The sequence below is a fragment of the Natator depressus genome, chromosome 21 (genome assembly GCF_965152275.1).
Source record: "Natator depressus isolate rNatDep1 chromosome 21, rNatDep2.hap1, whole genome shotgun sequence".
Lineage (NCBI taxonomy): Eukaryota > Metazoa > Chordata > Testudines > Cheloniidae > Natator > Natator depressus.
This window is the reverse complement of record NC_134254.1, coordinates 5,142,991-5,167,004: the sequence shown is the minus strand read 5'-3', so window position 1 is coordinate 5,167,004 and position 24,014 is coordinate 5,142,991. Positions and strand designations below refer to the sequence as shown.

At 47.2% G+C, this 24,014-nt stretch overlaps 1 protein-coding gene across 1 annotated transcript in view; it reads left to right on the top strand.

The window, feature by feature from the left end:
• The first annotated feature begins 13,421 nt into the window (after positions 1-13,421).
• The window catches only part of CR2 (complement C3d receptor 2), a 74,838-nt gene continuing 64,245 nt past the window's right edge, over positions 13,422-24,014 (top strand). Inside the window, exons 1-4 of the mRNA XM_074936186.1 lie at positions 13,422-13,609; positions 15,115-15,300; positions 20,467-20,560; positions 23,730-23,815. Of these exons, the coding sequence (XP_074792287.1) occupies positions 13,528-13,609; positions 15,115-15,300; positions 20,467-20,560; positions 23,730-23,815 (448 nt within the window). The 5' untranslated portion in view covers positions 13,422-13,527. The remainder of the gene's footprint in view (positions 13,610-15,114; positions 15,301-20,466; positions 20,561-23,729; positions 23,816-24,014) is intronic.

The following is a 24,014-nucleotide window of genomic DNA, read 5'->3' as shown; positions in this document are numbered from 1 at the left end:
GGAAAGCACAAAATGATCAGGAGGAGAGGTGGCAGGCTGAAGAGAGTAAGTGGCGGGCTGAAGAGAGGGCTGAAGCTCGAATGTGGCGGCAGCGTGATGAGAGGAGGCAGGATTCAATGCTGAGGCTGCTGGAGGACCAAACCAGTATGCTCCAGTGTATGGTTGAGCTGCAGCAAAGGCAGCTGGAGCACAGACTGCCACTACAGCCCCTGTGTAACCAACCGCCCTCCTCCCCAAGTTCCATAGCCTCCACACCCAGACGCCCAAGAACGCGGTGGGGTGGCCACCGGCCAACCAGCCACTCCACCACAGAGGATTGCCCAAAAAAAAAGAAGGCTGTCATTCAATAAATTTTAAAGTTGTAAACTTTTAAAGTGCTGTGTGGCATTTTCCTTCCCTCCTCCACCACCCCTCCTGGGCTACCTTGGTAGTCATCCCCCTATTTGTGTGAGGAATGAATAAAGAATGCATGAATGTGAAGCAACAATGACTTTATTGCCTCTGCAAGAGGTGATCAAAGGGAGGAGGGGAGAGTGGTTAGCTTACAAGGAAGTAGAGTGAACCAAGGGGCGGGGGGTTTCATCAAGGAGAAACAAACAGAACTTTCACACCGTAGCCTGGCCAGTCATGAAACTGGTTTTCAAAGCCTCTCTGATGCGTACCGCACCCTCCTGTGCTCTTCTAACCGCCCTGGTGTCTGGCTGCGCGTAACCAGCAGCCAGGCGATTTGCCTCAACCTCCCACCCCACCATAAACGTCTCCCCCTTACTCTCACAGAGATTGTGGAGCACACAGCAAGCAGTAATAACAGTGGGAATATTGGTTTCGCTGAGGTCTAAGCGAGTCAGTAAACTGCGCCAGCGCGCCTTTAAACGTCCAAATGCACATTCTACCACCATTCTGTACTTGCTCAGCCTGTAGTTGAACAGCTCCTGACTGCTGTCCAGGCTGCCTGTGTACGGCTTCATGAGCCATGGCATTAAGGGGTAGGCTGGGTCCCCAAGGATACATATAGGCATTTCAACATCACCAACAGTTATTTTCTGGTCTGGGAATAAAGTCCCTTCTTGAAGCTTTTGAAACAGACCAGAGTTCCTGAAGATGCGAGCGTCATGTACCTTTCCCGGCCATCCCACGTTGATGTTGGTGAAACGTCCCTTGTGATCCACCAGAGCTTGCAGCACTATTGAAAAGTACCCCTTGCGGTTTATGTACTCGCCAGCTTGGTGCTCCGGTGCCAAGATAGGGATATGGGTTCCGTCTATGGCCCCACCACAGTTAGGGAATCCCATTGCAGTAAAGCCATCCACTATGACCTGCACATTTCCCAGGGTCACTACCCTTGATATCAGCAGATCTTTGATTGTGTGGGCTACTTGCATCACAGCAGCCCCCACAGTAGATTTGCCCACTCCAAATTGATTCCCAACTGACCGGTAGCTGTCTGGCGTTGCAAGCTTCCACAGGGCTATCGCCACTCGCTTCTCAACTGTGAGGGCTGCTCTCATCTTGGTATTCATGCGCTTCAGGGCAGGGGAAAGCAAGTCACAAAGTTCCATGAAAGTGCCCTTACGCATGCGAAAGTTTCGCAGCCACTGGGAATCGTCCTAGACCTGCAACACTATGCGGTCCCACCAGTCTGTACTTGTTTACCGAGCCCAGAATCGGCGTTCCACAGCATGAACCTGCCCCATTAGCACCATTATGCATGCATTGGCAGGGCCCATGCTTTCAGAGAAATCTGTGTCCATGTCCTGATCACTCACGTGACCGCGCTGACGTCGCCTCCTCGCCCGGTAGCGCTTTGCCAGGTTCTGGTGCTGCATATACTGCTGGATAATGCGTGTGGTGTTTAATGTGCTCCTAATTGCCAAAGTGAGCTGAGCGGACTCCATGCATGCCTTGGTATGGCGTCCGCACAGAAAAAAGGCGCGGAATGATTGTCTGCCGTTGCTCTGACGGAGGGAGGGGCGACTGACGACATGGCTTACAGGGTTGGCTTCAGGGGGCTAAAATCCACAAAGGGGGTGGCTTTACATCAAGGAGTAGTTCAGGCAGGACTTCACGGAGGGTTCCAATAAGAAATGGTGCACCTAAGTTATTGTTCTTATTGGAACAAGGAGGTTAGTCTGGCCTCTGATTGATACATGGCTAGATTTACCTCGCTGCACCTTCTCTGTGAGTGACTGCAGTGTGACCTAGAGGAATGAGTCCCCTAGACAGGGGAGAAGGCAAATGAGTACAAAACAAATCTGGTCTATTTCTTGTTTTGATCCACTCCATCTATCTTTTACATCTTTGGCTGGCAGCAGACGGTGCAGAAGGACTGCAAGCCATCCACATCTCATGGCTGCTCGGCAGAAGATGGTACAGTACGACTGCTAGCCATCCTCATCTCTTGCCTGCCTGGCAGAAGATGGCACAGTACGATTGCTAGCCATCGTCATCTCTTGCCTGCCCGGCAGAAGATGGCACAGTACGATTGCTAGCCATCGTCATCTCTTGCCTGCCCGGCAGAAGATTGTACAATACGACTGCTAGCAATCCGTATTGCCTGCCTGCTCACCATTAGACGATTCAATACGACTGACTGCAGGACTAAAGAGAATGACCTGGTCAAGTCACCAAAAATTTAGTCCCTGCGCCCATGTCTGCCCAGGCGCTCCTGATCGCCCTCACACAGGCGACCAGGAACACCTCGGACATGACGAGGACGGCTACCAGTCGTACTGTACCGTCTGCTGCCAGAAGGCAATGGGTTGCTGCTACTGTGTAGCAATGCCGTACCACGTCTGCCAGCACCCAGGAGACATACGGTGACGGTTACCTGAGCGGGCTCCATGCTTGCGGTGGTATGGCGTCCGCACAGGTAACTCAGGAAAAAAGGCGCGAAACGATTGTCTGCCCTTGCCTTCACGGAGGAAGGGAGGGAGGGAACGGGGGCCGGACAATATGTACCCAGAACCACCCGCGACAATGTTTTAGCCCAATCAGAGTGCTCCATTGTGACTGCTCTGGACAGCACTCTCAACTCAGATGCACGATTGTTTGCCGTTGCTCTGACGCAGGGAGGGGCGACTGAGGACATGGCTTACAGGGTTGACTTCACGGAGGGTTCCAATAAGAAATGGTGCACCTAAGTTATTGTTCTTATTGGAACAAGGAGGTTAGCCTGGCCTCTGATTGATACATGGCTAGATCTACCTCGCTGCACCTTCTCTGTGAGTGACTGCAGTGTGACCTAGAGGAATGAGTCCCCTAGACAGGGGAGGAGGCAAATGAGTACAAAACAAATCTGGTCTATTTCTTGTTTTGATCCACTCCATCTATCTTTTACATCTTTGGCTGGCAGCAGACGGTGCAGAAGGACATATTGCCTGCCTGCTCACCATAAGACGGTTCAATAGGACTGACTGCCGGACTAAAGAGAATGACCTGGTCAAGTCACTAAAAATTTAGTCCCTGCGCCCATGTCTGCCCAGGCGCTCCTGATCGACCTCACACAGGCGACCAGGAGTACCTCGGACATGACGAGGACGGCTACCAGTCGTATTGTACCGTCTGCTGCCACAAGGCAATGGGTTGCTGCTACTGTGTAGCAATGCCGTGCCACGTCTGCCAGCACCCAGGAGACATACGGTGACGGTTACCTGAGCGGGCTCCATGCTTGCGGTGGTATGGCGTCCGCACAGGTAACTCAGGAAAAAAGGCGCGAAACAATTGTCTGCCCTTGCTTTCACGGAGGGAGGGAGGGAAGGGGGGACTGACGATATGTACCCAGAACCACCCGCGACAATGTTTCAGCCCCATCAGGCATTGGGATCTCAACCCAGAATTCCAATGGGCAGCGGAGACTGCGGGAACTGTGGGATAGCTACCCACAGTGCAACGCTCCGGAAGTCGACTCTAGCCTCGGTACTGTGGAAGCACTCTGCCGAGTTAATGCACTTAATGCACTTCTGTGGGGACACACACACTCGAATATATAAAACCGATTTCTAAAAAACCGACTTCTATAAATTCGACCTTATTCCGTAGTGTAGACATACCCTAATAGTACTCCTAAATTAGAGGTGCTATTTGGGTTGCCTGAAATACTCAGAGTTGCTAAGCCTGATGTCACTTGTGGGCAACTCACTGAATGTGCGAAGACAGTTTTATTCCTGAGCCTGAGCCACTAGTCTTGCAAGGTGGTTTACCTTGAGGAGAAGAAACTGATAGGAGCTGGATATATTCTTTGGTGAAGTCCTGTTTACAAAGAATGTACACCAAGTGCTCTTTCCCTGAACACAGTACAAACAGAAGGCTGTTTCTCATTATTGCCAAGTCTACCTCTCCAGGGAGTCCTCTGCCCAAGATGCTCTGTGTCTCAGCTCCTTCTCACCACCCTTTCTGCTTCTAACACATAACAGCTTACTAAACACAAACCCCTTCCCCTGCATTTGCAACCATTCCCAGGGGAAACCCTTAATTTCTTGAGGTTACATTTTGTTATATTTGATCTGGCCTTGCAATGTGGCCCATTGCCTTGGGTGGTAGTTTCTGTTGTTTCCAGCTACTTCACTACACAAAAGGAGCATTTAATTGTTCCTTCCATTTAGCCTGAAAAAAAGCTTTTAGTGCACACACACAAGCTCTTTAACCAGATTTGTGATTATCTATAAATCAAAGACCCACTTGAGCGCCAACACCACCTTGCAGCACGACAGCATCACCACACTGGTGAACATACAGATCATCTCCTCCAGCAGAGTAAGTGCACCTGCTGACAAAGTGAACCCCATAGTTCTAAAAGCACCACTTTGAAGCTGAATTTGTCTGTTATGAGGATCAAAGGTGGAGACTTGGGCCTTGTCTACACTGCCGCTTTACAGTGCTGAAACTTTCTCGCTCGGTGCTGGGAGTGGAGGACACTAAGCAGCTCCCATACGGTGCCCAGCATCTTGCGGGACTGCGCCCTACGTCCCCCACTAAAAGACATGTCATCAAGATAGACTTAAAAGGTTGTTAGTTGAGTTAACATTTCAGAAGTTCTGACCGGGTCCTGAAAAATCTCTGAAACAAAATCCCAGCTCCCTCGCTAGATGGAGTACTCACAAGGAGCGTAGAAAGGCAGGTGTGCATGCTGTCACAGGTTTGTCTCTGAGTGAGATGTTGCATGATTCCTTGCGCTGGCTCAGAAAGCAGAAATTACTGTTTCATAAGTTCTTTCCTCTCTTCTCCATTCAAATTCCACTTTAAGTTGCTGTACTGCCCTGAAAGATCCCACCAGCCATTTAGAAGCTACCTCTCTATGCCTCCGTTTCTCCATCTGTAAAATGGGGATAATGGTTCCTACCTCCTTTTTAAAGTGCTTAGCGATCTGATGTAAAGTGCTATATAAAAGCTGGGTGTTGTGGAATTTGGACTATGTAAAGAGGGTATTTGATTAGTTACAAAGGGGCTGTTAATCTAGTCAGTTTTCTACAGTTTAAATGTTTCGACACTTTGTAATCATTTATCTCAGTAGTAGGAAAAATAACATTTCTGGCATGTGTAACTGTGGAGTGGTATGAACTGTTAGTGTTTTCTGAGCGGTTGGGAGTAAGCCTGCAGTGAGAAGCTTATAGCCTATATCGTTTAAACCATTGCAGTCCCCTATAAGTGCATCTTGGAGAGATTCAAACATGCTCCTTCTCTTCCTTTTAGAATTTAGGTCCTGCAGTCACACCCAGTGGCGTTGGAACAATTTTTATAGTGGGGGTGCTGAAAGCCATTGAACAAAATTGCAAACCCTGTATATGATGGAAACAACTTCAAGCCAGGGGGTGCTGCCACACGCCTAGTTCTGGTGCCCCTGGTCCCACCATATCTATTTGCTGTGGTCTCATCAGATCCCACATGCTAGATAGGGTCAGGCCAATATAAATAGGTGGACTGAAGACCCAGGAAAAAACACTGAAGCTGCAGGAAATGTATGCTTTTAAATCATTATATGGCTTCTTTCCCTTCGCATCTGTAATGATGCAATCTCCCAGTATAGCTGCAGATCTGAGTACGTGAATTCTCCTGTAGTTTTGGTTAGATACAGTATTCTTGTTGTCCTATACTGCTATGTAAGGTAGTTCACAACAGCTGCTGCCTTCCACTCTAGCAGCGTTGATGTGGTTAGAATCCTAAATGTGTTATATGGTAATGATGTGTACATTTAATAAAATTTCTAATGCATGTTAAGATCCCTCATGAAGAAAGGTGCTACATGTGACAAGTTTGTCTTTCTGCTATGAAGAAGAGAATGTTTGACTCTGAATTATCTTCATACCACCTTCCTTTCAAATTAAATCCTGTAATAGGATTTAACTCTACATGCTATTAGTTGATTGATTCCTTGAAGCCTTTACAATAGCAGAGGAATTCTTCCGTTTGCCTAGAAATTACTGCACTGAAATTATAGCTAAAATTGTATCAGGGGATGCATTTATTCTCCATTTCCTTTTTGTTTTGTACCTGGAAGCCTTGCAGAAATACATGCATACAACTATATAGAATTCTCAGATTACCCAAACAATTATTTTTTGAATATCTTATGGTGCTGCAATTTTGTTTCCCCCTATCATATAATTTGTAATGCTCGTGGCAGCTAATTATTAATGGGTCAAATAATTGGCCAGTGCTTGATCACAGGGTTTTTCTTTCAACAAGTATTTTGCCGTCTCAACTGATTTGTTTTGGCTTACGTTTTGCAATATAGTTAGTAATAGTGGTAACAGTCTGTAGTCGCTACACTGCAGTCTGTGTCTGGTGAAAATCTGACCTACAGGCATTGCTGCGTTTACTAATGTGTGCGCTAGTTAGAGCACCTCACATCAAATTTTACAACTAGATTTAGTTGAGATGTCTAGCTAGTGATACCACAACCAGGAAAGAAGTGTTTAAATAGTGGTTCATTCCTATGGCTGGCCCTCGGTGTTTCATTTTCTGGTCCCCTGCAAATGGATGAGCAAAAAGAGTCCGAGCAAAGAGCAAAATTAAAGCCTGTATTTGGTGCATGCACACAACCCAGATGTTGATTTGCATGTGCTGGAAATTGGCACCCAGGGCAACTGACCTCCTCACCCATCCCTCGGTGTACATTGCACTACAGCTTGGTCCAAAGTTTGACTGGTATATCTGTTTCCATTAGATGTGTGATGTTTTAGCAGAATAGTTACACTGGTAAAAGCGCTAATAGGGATGCAGTCACAGTGGCATAACTTATTCCCTTGCCCATACGAGATTTGCTATACTGCTATAAGCACCTTTGAACTGATATAACTGAGTCTGCACAACAGGACTCAATCTAGGCTGATATAGTTAAAGTGGCACAACTTTCTAATATAGACAGTCCCTTAGAGTCTGATCCTGAACACCCTCAATGCGTATGGAATTCCAGGTTCCCTAATAACACGAACTATAAATATAAAGAAAAAGTATCAACTGCCCGGTGCTCAAAATGACTGATCGGTGAATGTTTTCAACCTGAAATTCTCTTTCATGAACTTGGCTGTGTTATTTTAAGGCCCAGGACAGGAATGTGTGTGAGGGGAGGGAGCGGACTGCGTACATACCTTTGTGGAAAGCTTAAAAGCCACTTTGGCACCTCAATGTATATTTTCTCTTGGATGATGTAGAACAGTGGTTCTCAACCAGGGGTATGCATACCCTTGGGGGTACGCAGAGGTCTTCCAGGGGGGTACATCAACTCATCTAGAGATTTGCCTAATTTTACAACAGGCTAGATAAAAAGCACTGGCAAAGTCAGTACAAACTAAACTTTTATACAATGACTTGTTGATATTGCTCTGTATACTATACACTGATATGTCAATAAAATACTTATTCTAATAGATTTATTTTACAATTATAAGGTCAAAATGAGGAAGTCAGCAATTTTTTCAGTAATAGTGTGCTGTGACACTCTTGTATTTTTATGTCTGATTCTGAAAGCCAGCAGTGAAGTGAGGTGAAACTTGGGTGTATGTAAGACCAAATCAGACTCCTGAAAGGGGTACAGTAGTCTGGAAAGGTTGAGAGCCGTGAATCGAGTGGTACAAAGCAGCCTGGAATCTGGCCTAATATGTCTAGCCTTACCCATTTTCTGCCAAGAGACAGAGTCTGATTATGTTTACGCTGGTGTAAAGCCAGTGATAACTCCAGTGAAATCTATGGAATAACCCCGTTGTTAGACTCCTGAAGATGAGATCACCATCTGACCCTAAGCAAGGAGGGTGAGCTCTATAATTAATAGCAGAATTCAGGGTCTCCAAAGCTTTTGTTCATCAGATCATTCTGCTAGTTGGCATCTGATCGTGCTCCGAGGCATGGTAGAATGGAGATCAGGCATGTAGTTCAGAGAGGGGTTCTGTTTGCGTTGCACTTGCTTTCGTTTTTTCCCCTTAACATCTACCTGGCCTGATCTGTTTTACTCAGCTTATCTCTGGGGGAGCATTGGTGCTGCATAACGGAGTTTCCAAGCAGGATAAAACTTGGTGTCATAGACTTTCATCGGAACACACACAGTGCTGCTATCCAAAGGTACAGCTGCCAGTTACGTATTTGTCTTGGTGGAGCTCAGGTAGATCTGTGTGTTCACTTTGCCCTTTGAAAGGAAATGGAAAAGGGAGGAGGTAAAGAGGAACATAGGAAGGCTGTTTTAGACCACAGAGATGCAAAGGGGAGGTGGTTGTGTCCTAAGGGAACAGAGCCAAGTGGAATCAAATGCTATAATCCTTCCCAATATGAGGGAAATACCCCACACTTCCCAATAGTGTTGAGTATCTGGCCGCCTTCTCATATTCTGTGGTAGGGCTGATGAGCTTGACCCAGTAGCCTGCAGGAGCTTTAGGGCACCTTGGTGTTTTGGGATCCCGCAGGAGGAGAAGGTGGAGAGGAATACACGTTATTAGAACATGAGGTTGGTTTTAGATCTGTTCAGAGCTCTCGTGGCTGAGTCCTGCTGGGTGTGCACAAAAGTATATATATTTTAGTAGTGTATATTTATATAATGTCTTCTATCTGGCGAAAAAAAATTCCCTGGAACCTAACCCCCCATTTACATTCATTCTTAGGGGGAAATTGAATTCGCTTAGCATCATTTCGCTGAAAGTAGCAAACATAACTATAACGTTAAGTGAGGAGTTACAGTAGTTACAAAATACCCCCACTTTCTGTCACAGATGAAACCTTCACGTGCAGGTTCCGCAGTCAAAGCTGGCAAAAGGAAGAGGATGAAGAAAGGTCGTTTGCTTAAAGCACAGGACTAAGAGTCAGCAGCTATGTGGGTTCTGTTTTCAGCTCTGTTTTTGTCTCTCCCACAGATTCTCTGTTCTGCCTCGGGTAAGTCACATAGGCCAGAATGCACAAAAGGAGTTAGGTGCCCAAGGCCCCATTGTACATGCCTAAGTCCTGGTTTCAGCATCTCTGTGACACCCAAAACATTCCACCTAACCCTCGGAAGGAGAAGGTGGTGGTGCCAGTGCCCCCCTTATAACTTTCAGTTCAGTGTTCCACTCTGGGTACGTACTTATATAGTCATAGAGCCAGAGAGAGACTGTAGTTGGGTGGAGCAGTCAGCTGGGCGGTGGGAGACCCTGGCTCCAATCACTTTCTTTCTTTTTTCCCCGCAGTGCAGCAGCTTCACTTGGATAGACGGAGGGAGCCCCCATCAGACTATCTCATATTCAGTGGTTACAGCACTCTGCTGAGAGACGTAGGAGATCTATGTTCAAATCCTTTCTCCCCCTGTGCCTGATGGGGGAATTGAACCTGGGTCTCCCCACATCCCAGGAGAGTGTGCTCACTATGGGGCTAAATGTTAGCAGGTAGGTACAGCTAATGCCACCTCCAGCTGTTTCACACAGAGTGGGTAGGCACCTAACTCATTCTGGTAAGAAACATAAGTTGCCTGACTCCAGAGGAGCAGTTCCCAAAGCTAGCTGCCTATCTCTGGTGGGGGCTGAAAGGCCATTTCTCCTCAGCATCTCCCATTGGCCAGCCTAGGTGGCTCCCTGCTTCTCGCGCTGGCTGTGGTGGATCACAATCTAAGGCGCCTATCTCCCTCTATTCCTTTGATAGACCCTTAGGTACCTAACTCGGGCTTTGAAAAATCGCTGTGATTCACAAGGGGCCCGAAAGTTTCTAGGTGCTCAGAATTGCAATGCCTAACTCCTTTTGTGCAGCCAGATCATACCCTTTCTGGGTCTCCAGTTCCTCATCTCTCAAATAGGGATAAAACCTTTGTCTCTCTCTCCGGAGCCTGTGAGGATAAATCCATTTCTGCAGGAGGAGTACGCATTATACTATTGCCTGTATTGATTCTGTAAGATGCAGTGAGGGAATAGCTGCAGGGTCAGCCCTGCAGATGTGTAGAATACCTCCTTTCTGACATACATGCAAACACAAAGGGAAACTGATAATTATGCTAATGTTAGTGAATATACTGTATTTCATTATCTCAAATTGTTCACAGCAAAAGTGGAATCCCTTCAGAGAACAGGTGAAATGATGGATTAATGTGAATTTCTTTAAATGTAAATTTGTCTGTTTCCAAAGGTGTCTCTGGTCACTTAGTTAAAAACAGGCTTTCACGGGGGAAATGGTGTATTTCATCTGTCTACTCTGTGACTTGGCCACTGGTGCTATATATAGCCAGCCCTGTTAATAGGAAATATGAAAGGAACAGGTGTGTAGTAGAGGGAATATCAAGGACCTCAACATGCCCAACCCCACTGCAGATTAGAAAGAGAGCATACCTCAGCACATTAATCTGCATTCCAGTGAACAGTCACCTCTGTTGTTTGTTTTTTACTGTATTGCACTTCCTGCATCTAGAAGGACATTTACAGCATGCAAGCAAAGTCCTCACTGCAACTAATTTTCCTATTACCTGAAAAACACATGATTTATCAGTGCGTTGGTAAAGGGCTCAGTTACCTTTGAACCAGTAACTATTTCCTGGATTATACATTGCAATTATTTAATCTTCGTAGTAAGTCTGTAATAGCGACACCAGTACCCACTGTCCAGTGAAAATCTAACTTTTGGGTCATTGTACTGCAGCACTTTCTGTTAATGCTAAGGTATTGGGTGTATGCTAGCTACCGTGCTCTTCACACACATTTTACAGCTGGATTTAGTTTAAATGGTCACCTACCAACTTCACACTACTTAGCACCTTGCAGGGTCAGATCGTACAAAAAAACCCCCTTCCCCTACAACCAGGTTGGGTGGTTTTCAAATAATACTGACTCAAAACAGAGGTCATTAAAGCTTTAATAGTGGAAACGAAAGACTGCTCAGTACTACTCCCATCATTTTCTTTTTAGATAAGGTCACTGTTGTGCCTGTTACTCAAAGACCTCTAGGCTCTTGTCCTATACACTCATTAGTTTAGAACCTGAACCAATTGGAATATTCCTTGTGGTTTAACTGAGCAAAGGTGGTTGTTGGATGTTTACTCACTCGAAGTTTCCAATGGGGCTCTAGATCTAGCTTTGTTATTATCAAGGAAATTATGAGCTCTTCAATCTGGAGCAATACATGGCCAAATATTTCATGTCTCTCACTTTTCACTTTAAAAGTGTAATCTGAATTCAGTGCTGCTGAACGGTGTCCGGCTGCTCTGGCAGCTGCCTTCTAGGGTGCCAGTGCAGTATTGTGCAGCTGGTGGTGGATGCAGAGTCAGGTTGCTTACATCTGACATTTCCTAACTCCTGAGTGCAACCAAAATTTTCTTTTACTACCGTTCTTACTGGATACAATTTCCTAGAATTTTTTAAAGTTTTGTTGTGTGCAACTATAATAGCCCCTCATCCATCTCATCAGCATGATATGAACTAGCAACTTCAGCACAGATAGCTACCACTAGAGCCGCACAGCTACCGTAATCACATAAATGTGTTGCTAGTGTTGTTTCTTATTCCAGAACTGGTGAGGCCTTGTAGCTGAATTAGGGAAGAGCCCAGGCCTGGCTTCCTCACTTATCCCTATTCCTGTCTAGTGTGGTGCCCCCAGAGTGGGAAATGTGCTATCTATGGGGGCTGGTTGGAGCCCCAGCCCCACTGTTTGCCACAACCCCATTGCAGCTCCCAGGCATCCCAAGTGCAGCGTCTTGCTGCAGCAGGGGCACAGTGTCAGAGTTAAGAGATGGGGGGGGGGGGGGGGTTGGCAGGGTGCCAACATTTGTCTGGCAAGGCATGAGAGGGAAGGGAACTGGTGATATTTTTTTGTTTTAAGTTGATATCTCAGCCAACCCTGAATGGAATTGCCCGTATAGTCTGTTCACAGAGATGCAGTAACAATCCACACTTTGGGGGCAGATCTTCCAGTCTTTGTGTAACGCTGACAGACCCCGATCATGGGCGGGCGGGATTGAACCTGGCACCTTTGCAGTTTACTAGCGCACCAGCCTCTACTGTACGAGCAAAAAGCCAGATGGCCCTTAGCGAAGGCTGTCGAGCAGACTCAGGAATCCTGCTCGAAGTGGTCTCAGTAGCACTAGCTGAGAGAGAACACCACGCCCAGGAGGGGTGTGGGTTACATTTGCTTCTCACTCGATCCTTCTTTAAGCGCCCGTTGCAGTCAATGACTCTTGCCCGATTAAAGACTGAGGAGTGATCTCTGGATTGAGCCCAGGGGACTAAGGGGGGTCAAAACCCCTCACGGAGTCACCGGATCAGTGCAGGGGCGGGGTTGCGAGCTGTCAGCCTCCAAACCCGGCTTTGCCTCCAGCATTTATAATAGTGTTAGATGCAAGAAACCCGGTGTTTTTTATTTATGAGGGGACTGGCGCGCAGAGGCTCGCTGCGTGAAAGGGGGTCACGGATCCCAAAAAGGCGAGCACCACTGATTTAGCCCCGGTGTCGGAGCAGCAGCAAACCACAGCACGTTGGGGCGCAGCACCAGGGCGCCGAGACAAGAGCCCGCTTCCCCCAGGACAGACACGGGGAGGTGGGGAAAAGGCGTCAGTGTCGATTCCGCCCCCGCGGGCCCTTCCCTTTCTTCCGCTCGCTCCCTCTCGTTGTGGTTGTAACCGGGGCCTGAAACCCGCTCGCAGCCAAAGGGGAAGTCGCAGTCTCGCCAGCCCCCCGCTGCCCCGCTGGGGCCTGGGCCGGCCGCAGGCTCGAGGTGAGGCACCGGCGTCCGCGCGGGATGAGCCACGCCCCGCCCGCTCATCGCTGCAGGGAAACCCAGAGGGGCGCGGCCGCGCCGCCCGCCTCCTCCGCCAGGGGCCCGAAGCGAGCTGGAAGCGGGGCCTGCCCGCCAAGGGCCCCGGCCGGGCCCCGCGAGCCCGTGAGCAGCGGGGGCGGCGGCACTGACTGGAACAAGGGAGCGGCCCCCCAGCGGCGACACGGGCCCGCCCCTCCCCCGGCTGGCCCCGCCCCCCGTTGGCGCGGCCGGCGCCGGGACCGGGGGGCCTGTCAGAGCCTGCGGTTGCGAGGCTAAGGCAGCATCGTCGTGAGTCCGCTCTGCCGCCGCCGCCTTCGCCCCGCGACTCTTCCCGCCGCTGCCATGGTCTCGGGTCTGCACTGCCCGCCGGGCCTCTGGGGGCTCCTGGCGCTGCTGGTGCTGCCGCCCCTGCCCGGGTCTCGTGGTGAGTGGGGGGCTGGCGGCGGGGCGGGGAGAGGAGGCGGCCCCTGCCCGGGCACAGAATTCCCTCAGTCCCCCCCGCCTCCGCGCTCTCCCCAGTCGGCGCTGGGCGGGGACCGGAGCCGCAGCGGCTCCCCCGGGCCCTCCCCATGCTCTTGCTCAAGTGGGGTCTCCACTTCAGCCTCCCTGGGGCTGGGCTCTGCCCACACCGGGGCCTGGCCCCGCAGGGGGCAGGAGGGGGCCCGAGCCGCGCGGCAGCCACAGGTGCCCGCTGCCCCAGCCCGGCCCCTGGGGCGAGCCCCGCACCTCTGCGAGCCTCGAGCCCCCGCGAGCGCTTCTGCCTGGGGGGCTAAACTCTGTCCCGTTGGTGGGAGTGTTAAGGCCCAGGGGCGGGGGCTGGGGGTGTCTCCTGTCGGTGGTTGGAGGTGGGCAGGCTGGTGGGCGGGGGGGGGGGGGGAGAAAAAGCCCCTTCGAACAGCGGGTAAAGGTGCTGTAGCTGGCCAGCTTCAGTAAAACGAAGTGTGGGGCATAAGACTCCTAAAGACTGTCAAATGAGCAAGTTCCCCTGTTATAGCCTTAGCTTTGGGACTGTACAGACAGAGAAACAAAATTGTATTAAAGCTAATGTTAAATTGATCTAATACACAGGGTAAGACAAGTGTGTCTGTATATCTGGGTATAATGCTTAAATTATCCAAAAGTACAAAATTTGGTTTGAAAGTCATATGGTACATGATCTGCAGTATCCCAAATTAAGGTTAATACATTCAGTGATACAAATATTAAGAAATTAGTATCCAATTATTTGAGTACATTGCTTCTAAAAGGTTATACTAAGAGTGGCTTGTGGAAAGCAAATATAGCAACGAGTTAATATTGTCCCTCGGTAATTGAGAATTTAGGATCGGTTGGCTGTTAGAAAATACAATACAGTACATCAGGAAGTATTTCAGTTACTTTCCTGACTTTACTTCTCATTGGCACTTGTCCTCATGCCTGTCATACAGTTTCCATGCATCGCATGAGAAATATGAAAGTTACCTGTCTCAGAGATAGCTTTCCACCAGCTGTTTTCACTTGTTTCTAAACCCAGATATGTTTCATGTACTCTTCAAAAGATTTCTCCCTTGGTCTCCTTTGCCCTGTATGTCACCTTCTTTCACGTCACTCTGTGTGGTTGCAACAGTCTCTCTGAGCCTGTGCTGCGTTAGATCATAAAATGGGTGAGGTGGAGGAATGTCCTGATTTGCATAATGTACCTACCTTACGTTAACAGACATGCTCAGGGTGTTGCATACATGGTAAATAATGTAAAATTGTAATGTACTGCAGGTTCGTATCAAGCCCATTCAGTAAACTAGCTTCAAGGCTCTAATGAAAACAAGTACATCCAAATTGTCCCCAATAAAATCATTTGTGGCTTCTCAAAAACTAGTATTCTGTTACAACAGACTATTGAATATCTTTCATAGTTAACTTTTTCCCTTCCTTGTCTGTCTCTCTTGCTAGGCACTTGTGATTCTCCTCCAAGGTTGCCTTTTGCTGAGCTGCCTGGGGTCGTGAACGATGCCTATCCTGTTGGGACCAAACTGAAATACTCCTGTCGCCCAGGATACATTTTGAGCTCTGGAAAGTCTCCTTTTGTTACATGTCTTGAAAATTCAAAATGGTCAGTAGACGCTGAGTTTTGTGAAGGTGAGTATCTTTGTTGCTTTTCCATTTCAATTGATGTGCAAGCCATCTTGACAGAGTTAGGAATCTCTCTTCTGTTGGGTATTTCTCTTCTATTGGCATACGAAAAGAAGGCAACTCCCATCTTTTCCTGTGCTGTGTATTTATACCTCTCTACTGAATTTTCCAGTCCATGCATCTGATATAGTCAGCTTTAGCCCACGAAGGTTTATGCCCAAGTTAATTTGTTGGTCTCGAAGGTGCCGCAAGGACTTGGAGTTGTTTTTGCTGATACAGATTAACACAGCTACTGGTCTGAAACCTGTTACAATTAAGTAAAACACTTTGGTGTGCTAAGTGTCTGTCCTTTTTGAAACATTGTAGTTGCTCTATCCCTCATAACGAAATATCCTGAATTCACTGTACTAAAAGTAAACCCAGTATTGAATAATGTCTCATAGAATATCAGACTTGGAAGGGACCTGTGTTACAAACTTGGTCAAAATAGCAATTCATAACAAAACTTAGAGAATACTCCTCTTGGCTTCATTGCTAAGAGTACGATAAGATGTTTGCAAATTTTCTCATCTCAAGACTATAGATGCGATATTCCATGTAACTAGTAAGGATATATACAGGTGGATGCTGATGAAACTTAACTCTGCCTTCTTGTGCATATGTTTTAAATTATGATTGAATTTGTCATCTTGAATACTGATGGGACTTCCTTGATTAGCCTCAGACTCACCTACTCTGGCTTGCTGGCTTGAGAAAATACTTTAAATATAGGCCCTGATTCAGCAAAACACTTAGTGCGTTCTTAAGTCCCACTGACTTCATCGGGCCTTGTTTTACTGAATCGATCAGGCCTTAGTAAAGAGGTCACAATTTTTACATGCCTTGTCTGCATGGAGAGATTTTTCCCAGTGCAGTCATAAAAAGTGCCAACGTTATCTTTGCATGGATACAGTATATCTGTATCCAACTCCATATAGATATGGTGAATTTTTGAAACAGTTCATTTTTCGTGGGAATAAGTCTACTGTGGGAGAAAGCATCACAAATAACTCTTGTAGGGGCAAAGAAAAGCTCTTCCACTGAGCTTGACTGAGGAACGTGCAGTTTTTAGCTGTCTAAAATCAGGATTCACATATCAAGAAAACGACTAACAAATATTTACAAAACGCAAAACAAGCCTGTGGAACGTTCTGCCACAAAATGGAGGCGAAGAACGTGGCAGGATTCAAAAAAGTATGAGACACTTAGAACCTGATCCGGCAAACACAACTGTGCTTAATATTGCTCGTGTGAATAGTCCGCTGCTTCGTAGAGTTTAATGCTAGAAGGGATTGTTGCATCACAGGTGACTTACATTTCACCAAGTTATCCCTTTTCTGAGGCCAAAAACTTGTATTTGACGAAAGCATATCTTCGAGAAGGACATCCAGTCTTGATTTATAGACTTGCAGAGGCTGAGAATCTGCCATTGCCTCTGGTAATTAGTCACCCTCATATTAAACACTTTCGCCTTATTTCCATTTTGAATTTGTCTGGCTCGACTTTCCAGCTCTTGGTTCTTGTTCCGCTTTTCTCTGCTAGATTAAAGAGCCCTTTAGTAGCTGGTATCTTCTCCTTGTGAAGGTCCTCAGATGCTGTAATCAGGTAGGCTCACAGTCTCTCGACAAGCTAAACAGACTGAGCTCTTTAAGTCTCTCACTGTAAGGCATTTTCTCAGGCCAGTGAAGACCTTTTTGTGGCTCTTCTCTACACCATCTGCAATTTTTCAACACCATTTTAAAAAAGGGGACACCACACCTGGGTATAGCATTCCCGTATGGGTCTCAGCAATGCTGTATACAGCATTGCTATCATCTCCCTACTTCTTCTTCCCTGTTCATAGAATCATAGAGTATCAGGGTTGGAAGGGACCTCAGGAGGTCATCTAGTCCAACCCCCTGCTCAAAGCAGGACCAACTAAATCATCCCAGCCAGGGCTTTGTCAAGCCTGACCTTAAAAACGTCAAAGGAAGGAAATTCCACCACCTCCCTAGGTAACCCATTCCAGTGTTTCACCACCCTCCTAGTGAAAAAGCTTTTCCTAATATCCAACCTCAACCTCCCCCACTGCAACTTGAGACCATTACTCCTCGTTCTGTCATCTGCTACCACTGAGAACAGTCTAGATCCATCCTCTTTGGAACCCCCTTTCAGGTAGTTGAAAGCAGCTATCAAATCCCCCCTCATTCTTCTCTTCCGCAGACTAAACAATCCCAGTTCCCCCAGCCTCTCCTCCTAAGTCATGCGTTCCAGTCCCCTAATCATTTTTGTTGCCCTCCGCTGGACGTTTTCCAATTTCTCCACATCCTTCTTGTAGTGTGGGGCCCAAAACTGGACACAGTACTCCAGATGAGGCCTCACCAATGTCGAATAGAGGGGAACGATCACGTCCCTCGATCTGCTGGCAATGCCCCGACACATACATCCCAAAATGCCATTGGCCTTCTTGGCAACAAGGGCACACAGTTGACTCATATCCAGCTTCTCGTCTACTGTAACCCCTAGGTCCTTTTCTGCAGAACTGCTGCTGAGCCATTCGGTCCCTAGTCTGTAGCGGTGCGAGGGATTCTTCCGTCCTAAGTGCAGGAGTCTGCACTTGTCCTTGTTGAACCTCAGCGGATTTCTTTTGGCCCAGTCCTCTAATTTGTCTAGGTCCCTCTGTATCCTATCCCTACCCTCCAGCGTATCTACCTCTCCTCCCGGTTTAGTGTCATCTGCAAACTTGCTGAGGGTGCAAGACACACCATCCTCCAGATCATTTATGAAGATATTGAACAAACCCGGCCCAAGGACCGACCCTTGGGGTACTCCACTTGATACCAGCTGCCAACTAGACACGGAGCCATTGATCACTACCTGTTGAGCCCGACAATCTAGCCAGCTTTCTGTCTACCTTACAGTCCATTCATCCAGCCCATACATCTTTAACTTCCTGGCAAGAATGCTGTGGGAGACCGTGTCAAAAGCTTTGCCAAAGTCCAGGAACAACACGTCCACTGCTTTCCCCTCATCCACAGAGCCAGTTATCTCATCATAGAAGGCAGTTAGATTATTCAGGCATGACTTGCCCTTGCTGAATCCATGCTGACGGTTCCTGATCGCTTTCCTCTCCACTAAGTGCTTCAGAATTGATTCCTTCAGGACCTGCTCCATGATTTTTCCAGGGACTGAGGTGAGGCTGACTGGCCTGTAGTTCCCAGGATCATCCTCCTTCCCATTTTTAAAGATGGCCACTACATTAGCCTTTTTCCAGTCGTCCGGGACCTCCCCCGATTGCCATCAGTTTTCAAAGAAAATGGCCAGTGGCTTTGCAATCACATCTGTTAATACATCAAGGATCGTATTAGCCCTTTTTTCCATAGGATTGCAGTGGGAGCTTACGTTCAGTTGATTGTCTGCTGTGACCTCAATCCTTTTCAGACTTGCTCCTTCCCAGAATGTAGTTTCCCCGTTCTCTAGGAACAGCCTGCATTTCTTGTGCCTGGATGTATAATTTTGCGTTATACGGTACTAGAATGAATTTTGTTTGAACGGACATAGGGAGTCCAGATTGCTTTGTAGGACCCCCCCAGTCTGTGTCATCTGCAGATTGTATCAAGAGTGATTTTTGTTTACTTCCAGACAAATGATTTAAAATGTTGAATAGCAGCAGGTCTAGGACCGATCCCTGCAGAATCCTACTGGAAACAGGTTTGTTTGATAATGATTCCCACTGATGACTGTTCCTGGAGATGTCAGTTAGCCAGTTCTTGTCTGCAGTGGTGTTGCAGCCGTGTCAATCCCAAGATATTAGAGAGACAAAGCGGGTAGATAATATCATTTATTGGACCAGCTTCTGTTGGTGAGAGAGACGAGCTTTCGAGCTTACACACCACTCTTCTTCGTCTCGGAAATGTATTCCAAACCTGAAGACTAGCTCTGTGTAGGGTCGAAAGTTTCTCACCCATAGAAGCTGGTTCAATAAAAGATATTGCCTCACCTTCTTAGCCAATTCTTAGTCCATTTAAGTTGTGCTCTATTGATACTGAAGTGTTTATTTTTTATTTAGAATGTTGTGTGGTACTAAGTCAAACAGCTTACAAAAGTCTAGGCATATTACATCAGTTACGTTTATGAAACATCTTTGTAACTTCAAAGAACGACAGAGGTTTATCAGAGAAACCTGATTTTCCATAAAACCATATTGGTTGGTCTTAATTATATTCCTGTTCGTAATTCCTTATGAATTGGGAAAATTTCCCTACACTGCACAAGTGGTCAGAACAGATTTGCCCTTGGAATTGATGAATCCCACAATACCTTTAAATTATCATGCCTGTGAGTGAGATCGTGTTAACTAGTCTATAGTTACCGAGGTCATTCTGGTTGCCCTTTTTGAATACTGGCACAAGATCAGCGCTCTTCCATTCTTCTTGAATTTCCAGTTACTCCAACTTCTTATAAATCTTAATCAGTGGGTTAGAGATCTCCTTGGCCAACTTTTCAGGACACTTGGGTACAAGTTATCCCAAGATTTTGATTTAACAATGTTTATCCCTAGCAGATGTAGTTTAACTTCCTCCTTAATTACTAATAGACATGGAAGTACTTCATGAGACTCTTGTGATGAGACTAGGTTGTCGTGCTTCTTTCCAAATACAAAAGGGAAATATTTCCTGAACACTCCTGCCTTTCGTGTATCATAATTGTTTTACCCATCTCCATTTAGTAACAGGTTTGTACCTTTCCTACACGTGGTATACTCAATGTATCATCCAGACTAATGAGAATCTGTCACCCCTGCCCTCTAACCTGAATGTTTGCACTTACACTAAATGTGCAAGGGGATCTTAATTCTCTTGTTTCAGGATATAGGGTAACCACTGTCTGTGTGGGATTAGGAACCATCATCCCGCTTCCACTTCTCCTCACTTCCCATGGGCATGTTACAAAATTATCCACAAGGTGGGTTGTAAGCTTTCCTCTGTAGCCTTCGGTGCTGACCGCTGTCATACAGAACAGGTACTGGACGTCAAGACCATTGGCTTTGATCTCCCATGGTATTTGCTATGTTAGGGGTTGCAAGTTAGCATATCCCCTTTTCCCGTTAAGGTCAAAAGAAGTCATACTAATGTTCGTCTCGTTCTCTTCTAGGAAGACCATGTAAACCACTAGAACTCGAAAATGGCAGGGTTGATTTAACGGATCTCCGGTTTGGTGCGACAGCGAACTTCTCCTGTAATGAAGGGTGAGTGGCAAATTGCTTCTTTGGACAAATTAACAGAACCTAGCCTAGTGTAAAACTGCTGGTGAAGTCTGGCAAAATGAGACAAGAAAGCCTGCTTAACTTGAAGAACAAAAGTGAGTGGTGTGCTATAAATCTGTAGCCATGGGCTGGGGCCCTTGTTAAGAATTACACCTGCGATTTTCAAAGGAGTTGAAGGAAGATAGCCACCCAGCTATGGTTGTCATTCAGTGGGAGATGGGCATCTAACTCGCTCAGGTGCTTTTGAAGATCCCAGCGTAGAGCCCTTAGGAGATCATCCGGTTGGGTTATGAGCTTGAGTGTCCCACCTCAGGCACTTACTGACGCGTGCCATCTCTCCCTTGTTACAGGGGTTTCTCTTTGGGTGCTGGGAGCTAGCGGCAGAATATTGCCCATAAAATGCCGCATCCGGTAGAAGCAGACCTGTTCCTGCTCTACAATAGCGAATATTTGTCTGTCCCTCCCTTATAGATGTCGCTATTCCCCAGGATAGCATCACGTGCAGTTGTGGCTTTTGTCCATGTGGGTTATGTTGCCAGGCCTTGGGGAATCAAAAATAGCTTGTGACTTCCTTGCACTGCGCAGGTGTGTTTTGGATTTTTGAGGTCTCAGAGTTTTAAGGCCAGAAGGGACCACCAGATCCTCCAGTCTGACCTCCTGTATATCACAGGCCACTAACACTTCCCAGAGACGCACATACTAAACTTAAACCAAAATGTAGTCTAAAATACTACAGCCCACAGGAGCTTAGACCATTATGTGCCATGGTCAGCTAACAGGAGGGCCTGAGGTGCACAAATTCCTCGGGCCCCTGTCATGGCAGGGATATGTTGAAGTGAGATATATATTGAGATAATGCTGGCAAGTGACTTGCACTCACATAGTATAGGAAGGCAAGAAAACCTTCAATGTCACTGCCAATCTGACCCGGGGGCGGGGGGGCGGGGGAATTTCTTAACAACCTCACATACTAGAGCCTGAGCATGTAAGCAAGAACCAGCAAGTCAAGCACTGAGGTGAGAGTGGTTGATGCCACCTCAGAGTCCTGGCCTTCCCCATCCAGTGTCCCATTTTCAGCCATGGCTATCCCTGATGGTTCAAAGGAAGAAGATAAAAGAAACCAACTCGGAATACGTTTGGTGTGGAATCCCTTCCTGACTGCTTCAGGTGCCTGGCTGAAATCCTGACGCGTGAGCCTTAGGAATGTAACACACACACTGGAAACAAACCCCGGTGTTGCTGAGCCCCACCATCGCAAGCAACCCCATCATGTAATTGCACGCATAAACTTGTCCGACTCTCTCTCAGACTAAGTTAGTTGCCCCCACAACTACTATTGGGTGACTCTTCCTGAGCCTCACCTTGCTGATGGTTAGAAACCCTTTAATTTCCAGCTTGAAGTTGTTCATGGCCAGTTTTTACGTTTTAGTTCTTGTGGCAGAATTGTGCTTAGTTTAAATAGCTCTTTACCCTCCGTGCTAATTGAATGGATTGTATTGCTTGGGCACACAAACGAGAGGATGCAGGTGTTGTGTAGAGTTTTATTTTTCTGTATCAGAACTTTCGGTGGCTTGTCCAAGCAGCAGAGATTGGACTCCCAAGGGATGTTTGGGGTGGTGGGAGATGTCCAGGCCCAGTCTCAATTAGATGTATCTGGGCGTGGGGAGGTAACTCCCTGGGGCAAGGCAGGCTCTCTAGCTGCACAGAAGTGGGAGTTAAATCCCTTGGTTTATCCTGTAGATTGGTCAATATCCTGCCTTCTGGATGAAGTAGGTTTGATCCACAGAAATGTCTGAGGTCTTGTTGAAGGACTTGATGACTTTCTGTGCAGTAGCCTATAGGGCCCTCAGGCTTTGGAATTGTGCAGTCCTATGAGGTCTGTGGCTTTAAAGACCACTGGTTAGATCTTGGACAGTTAAGAAGCTTGAATTTTGAATATGGAACAGGGAGATGGCAAATGGGTGACCGCTCAGGGCACCTGTCTTGTCTCCCATTACTGCTGTCGGCAGGTTCTTTGGGTGTAATTCTGTTTTACAAACTAGCAGCTGCTTGGGCCCATCTGCGCGCGTGCGCGCTCTCTCTCTCTCACTGTTCCCTGCCTTCACAGGAGATTGATTTCTTCAAGTTCTTTCACTTCAATTTAATCGAATGCTTAGTGTGTTCTGTAGTGAAGACCAAGTGTAAGCTTTGTCAGTATGTTGCAACTTTGTGTGCTGGGTTTAGCTGGACCTTCAGCTCAATGGACTTGGAAATGCAGTGCTTTTGGCTAAGCCCTCAAGGGTTAACACATTGTTGTTAATGTAGCCTCACACTCTACCAGGCAGCACAAATGGAGGGAGGAGAGACAGCATGGCCGAGAGAGACAGTGTGTCTCTCTCACACACACACACACACACGCGTGAGAGAGAGACACATTTGCGCATTGCCCCTTTAAGTACACTGACCCCAGTTTAAGTACATTGCCTTTTTAAGTAGATCAGCAAGTTGACAGCAGTTGCTGGCAGCAAGCTCCCTCTGTCCTGAGCCCTGTCGTGTTCTCCCCCACCTCTCCTGAGGAGAAGGGGTACAGCGGGAGGGGGACACCCTGACATTACCACCCTTCTTCCCCCACAGAGCAAGCAGGAGGCTCCCGGGAGCAACTCCAAGGCAGAGGAGAGGAGCAGCACAGGGCAGTGGGGGGAGGGACAGCTGAACTGCCCGACAATTGATATAGCCTGCTGGGTGGCTGCCACACAGGGAACTTAGGGGAGATAATGGGGCGGGGGGGGGCTGCTGGTCCACCCTGGTTCGAAGCCCCCACCAGCTAGCTCCAACGGGCTGCTCTTTCTGCAAGCAGTGGACAAAGCAGGTGGCTGCCAAACAACTTTCTAAGGGAGCATTGCGCAACTTTAAACAAGCATGTTCCCTAATTGAACAGCAACGAAACAATGTTAACTGGGACGATGTTAAGTGAGGAGTTACTGTAGCTGTACCGATGTAGATGTGTACTGTAGACCTGGCCTTCGTGTTCCTTGGTCCTCTGGTGTTAGATGTATCCCTTTTTCAATGGTTTGTCTCCACCTACTGGCAGAAAGAAACCATGTTCCATCTTTCTGGACGGGGAACTAGTTCTTTGCTTCATGAGTAACAAACTTCAACCTTTTTTCTTTAGGTACAGATTAATTGGAGCGACTTCTGCCCAGTGTGTGCTTGTGGGAAATGGAGTTGATTGGGATACGGAGGTTCCACTTTGCCAAGGTAAAGCAATTTAATGGTTTTAAGAACAGTTCACATCTGGAGATGATGCAGCATAGCTGCTGCTTCAGAGGAGTCTCTGTTCTTCCTTTGGTATTTAATCCAAATGACAGTGGGGAGGAATGAAATCATACTGTGATTCACCATGGTGTTTGGATGACTCCTTCAGAATCTTTTTTTTTTTTTTTTGTTACCTTTTAGA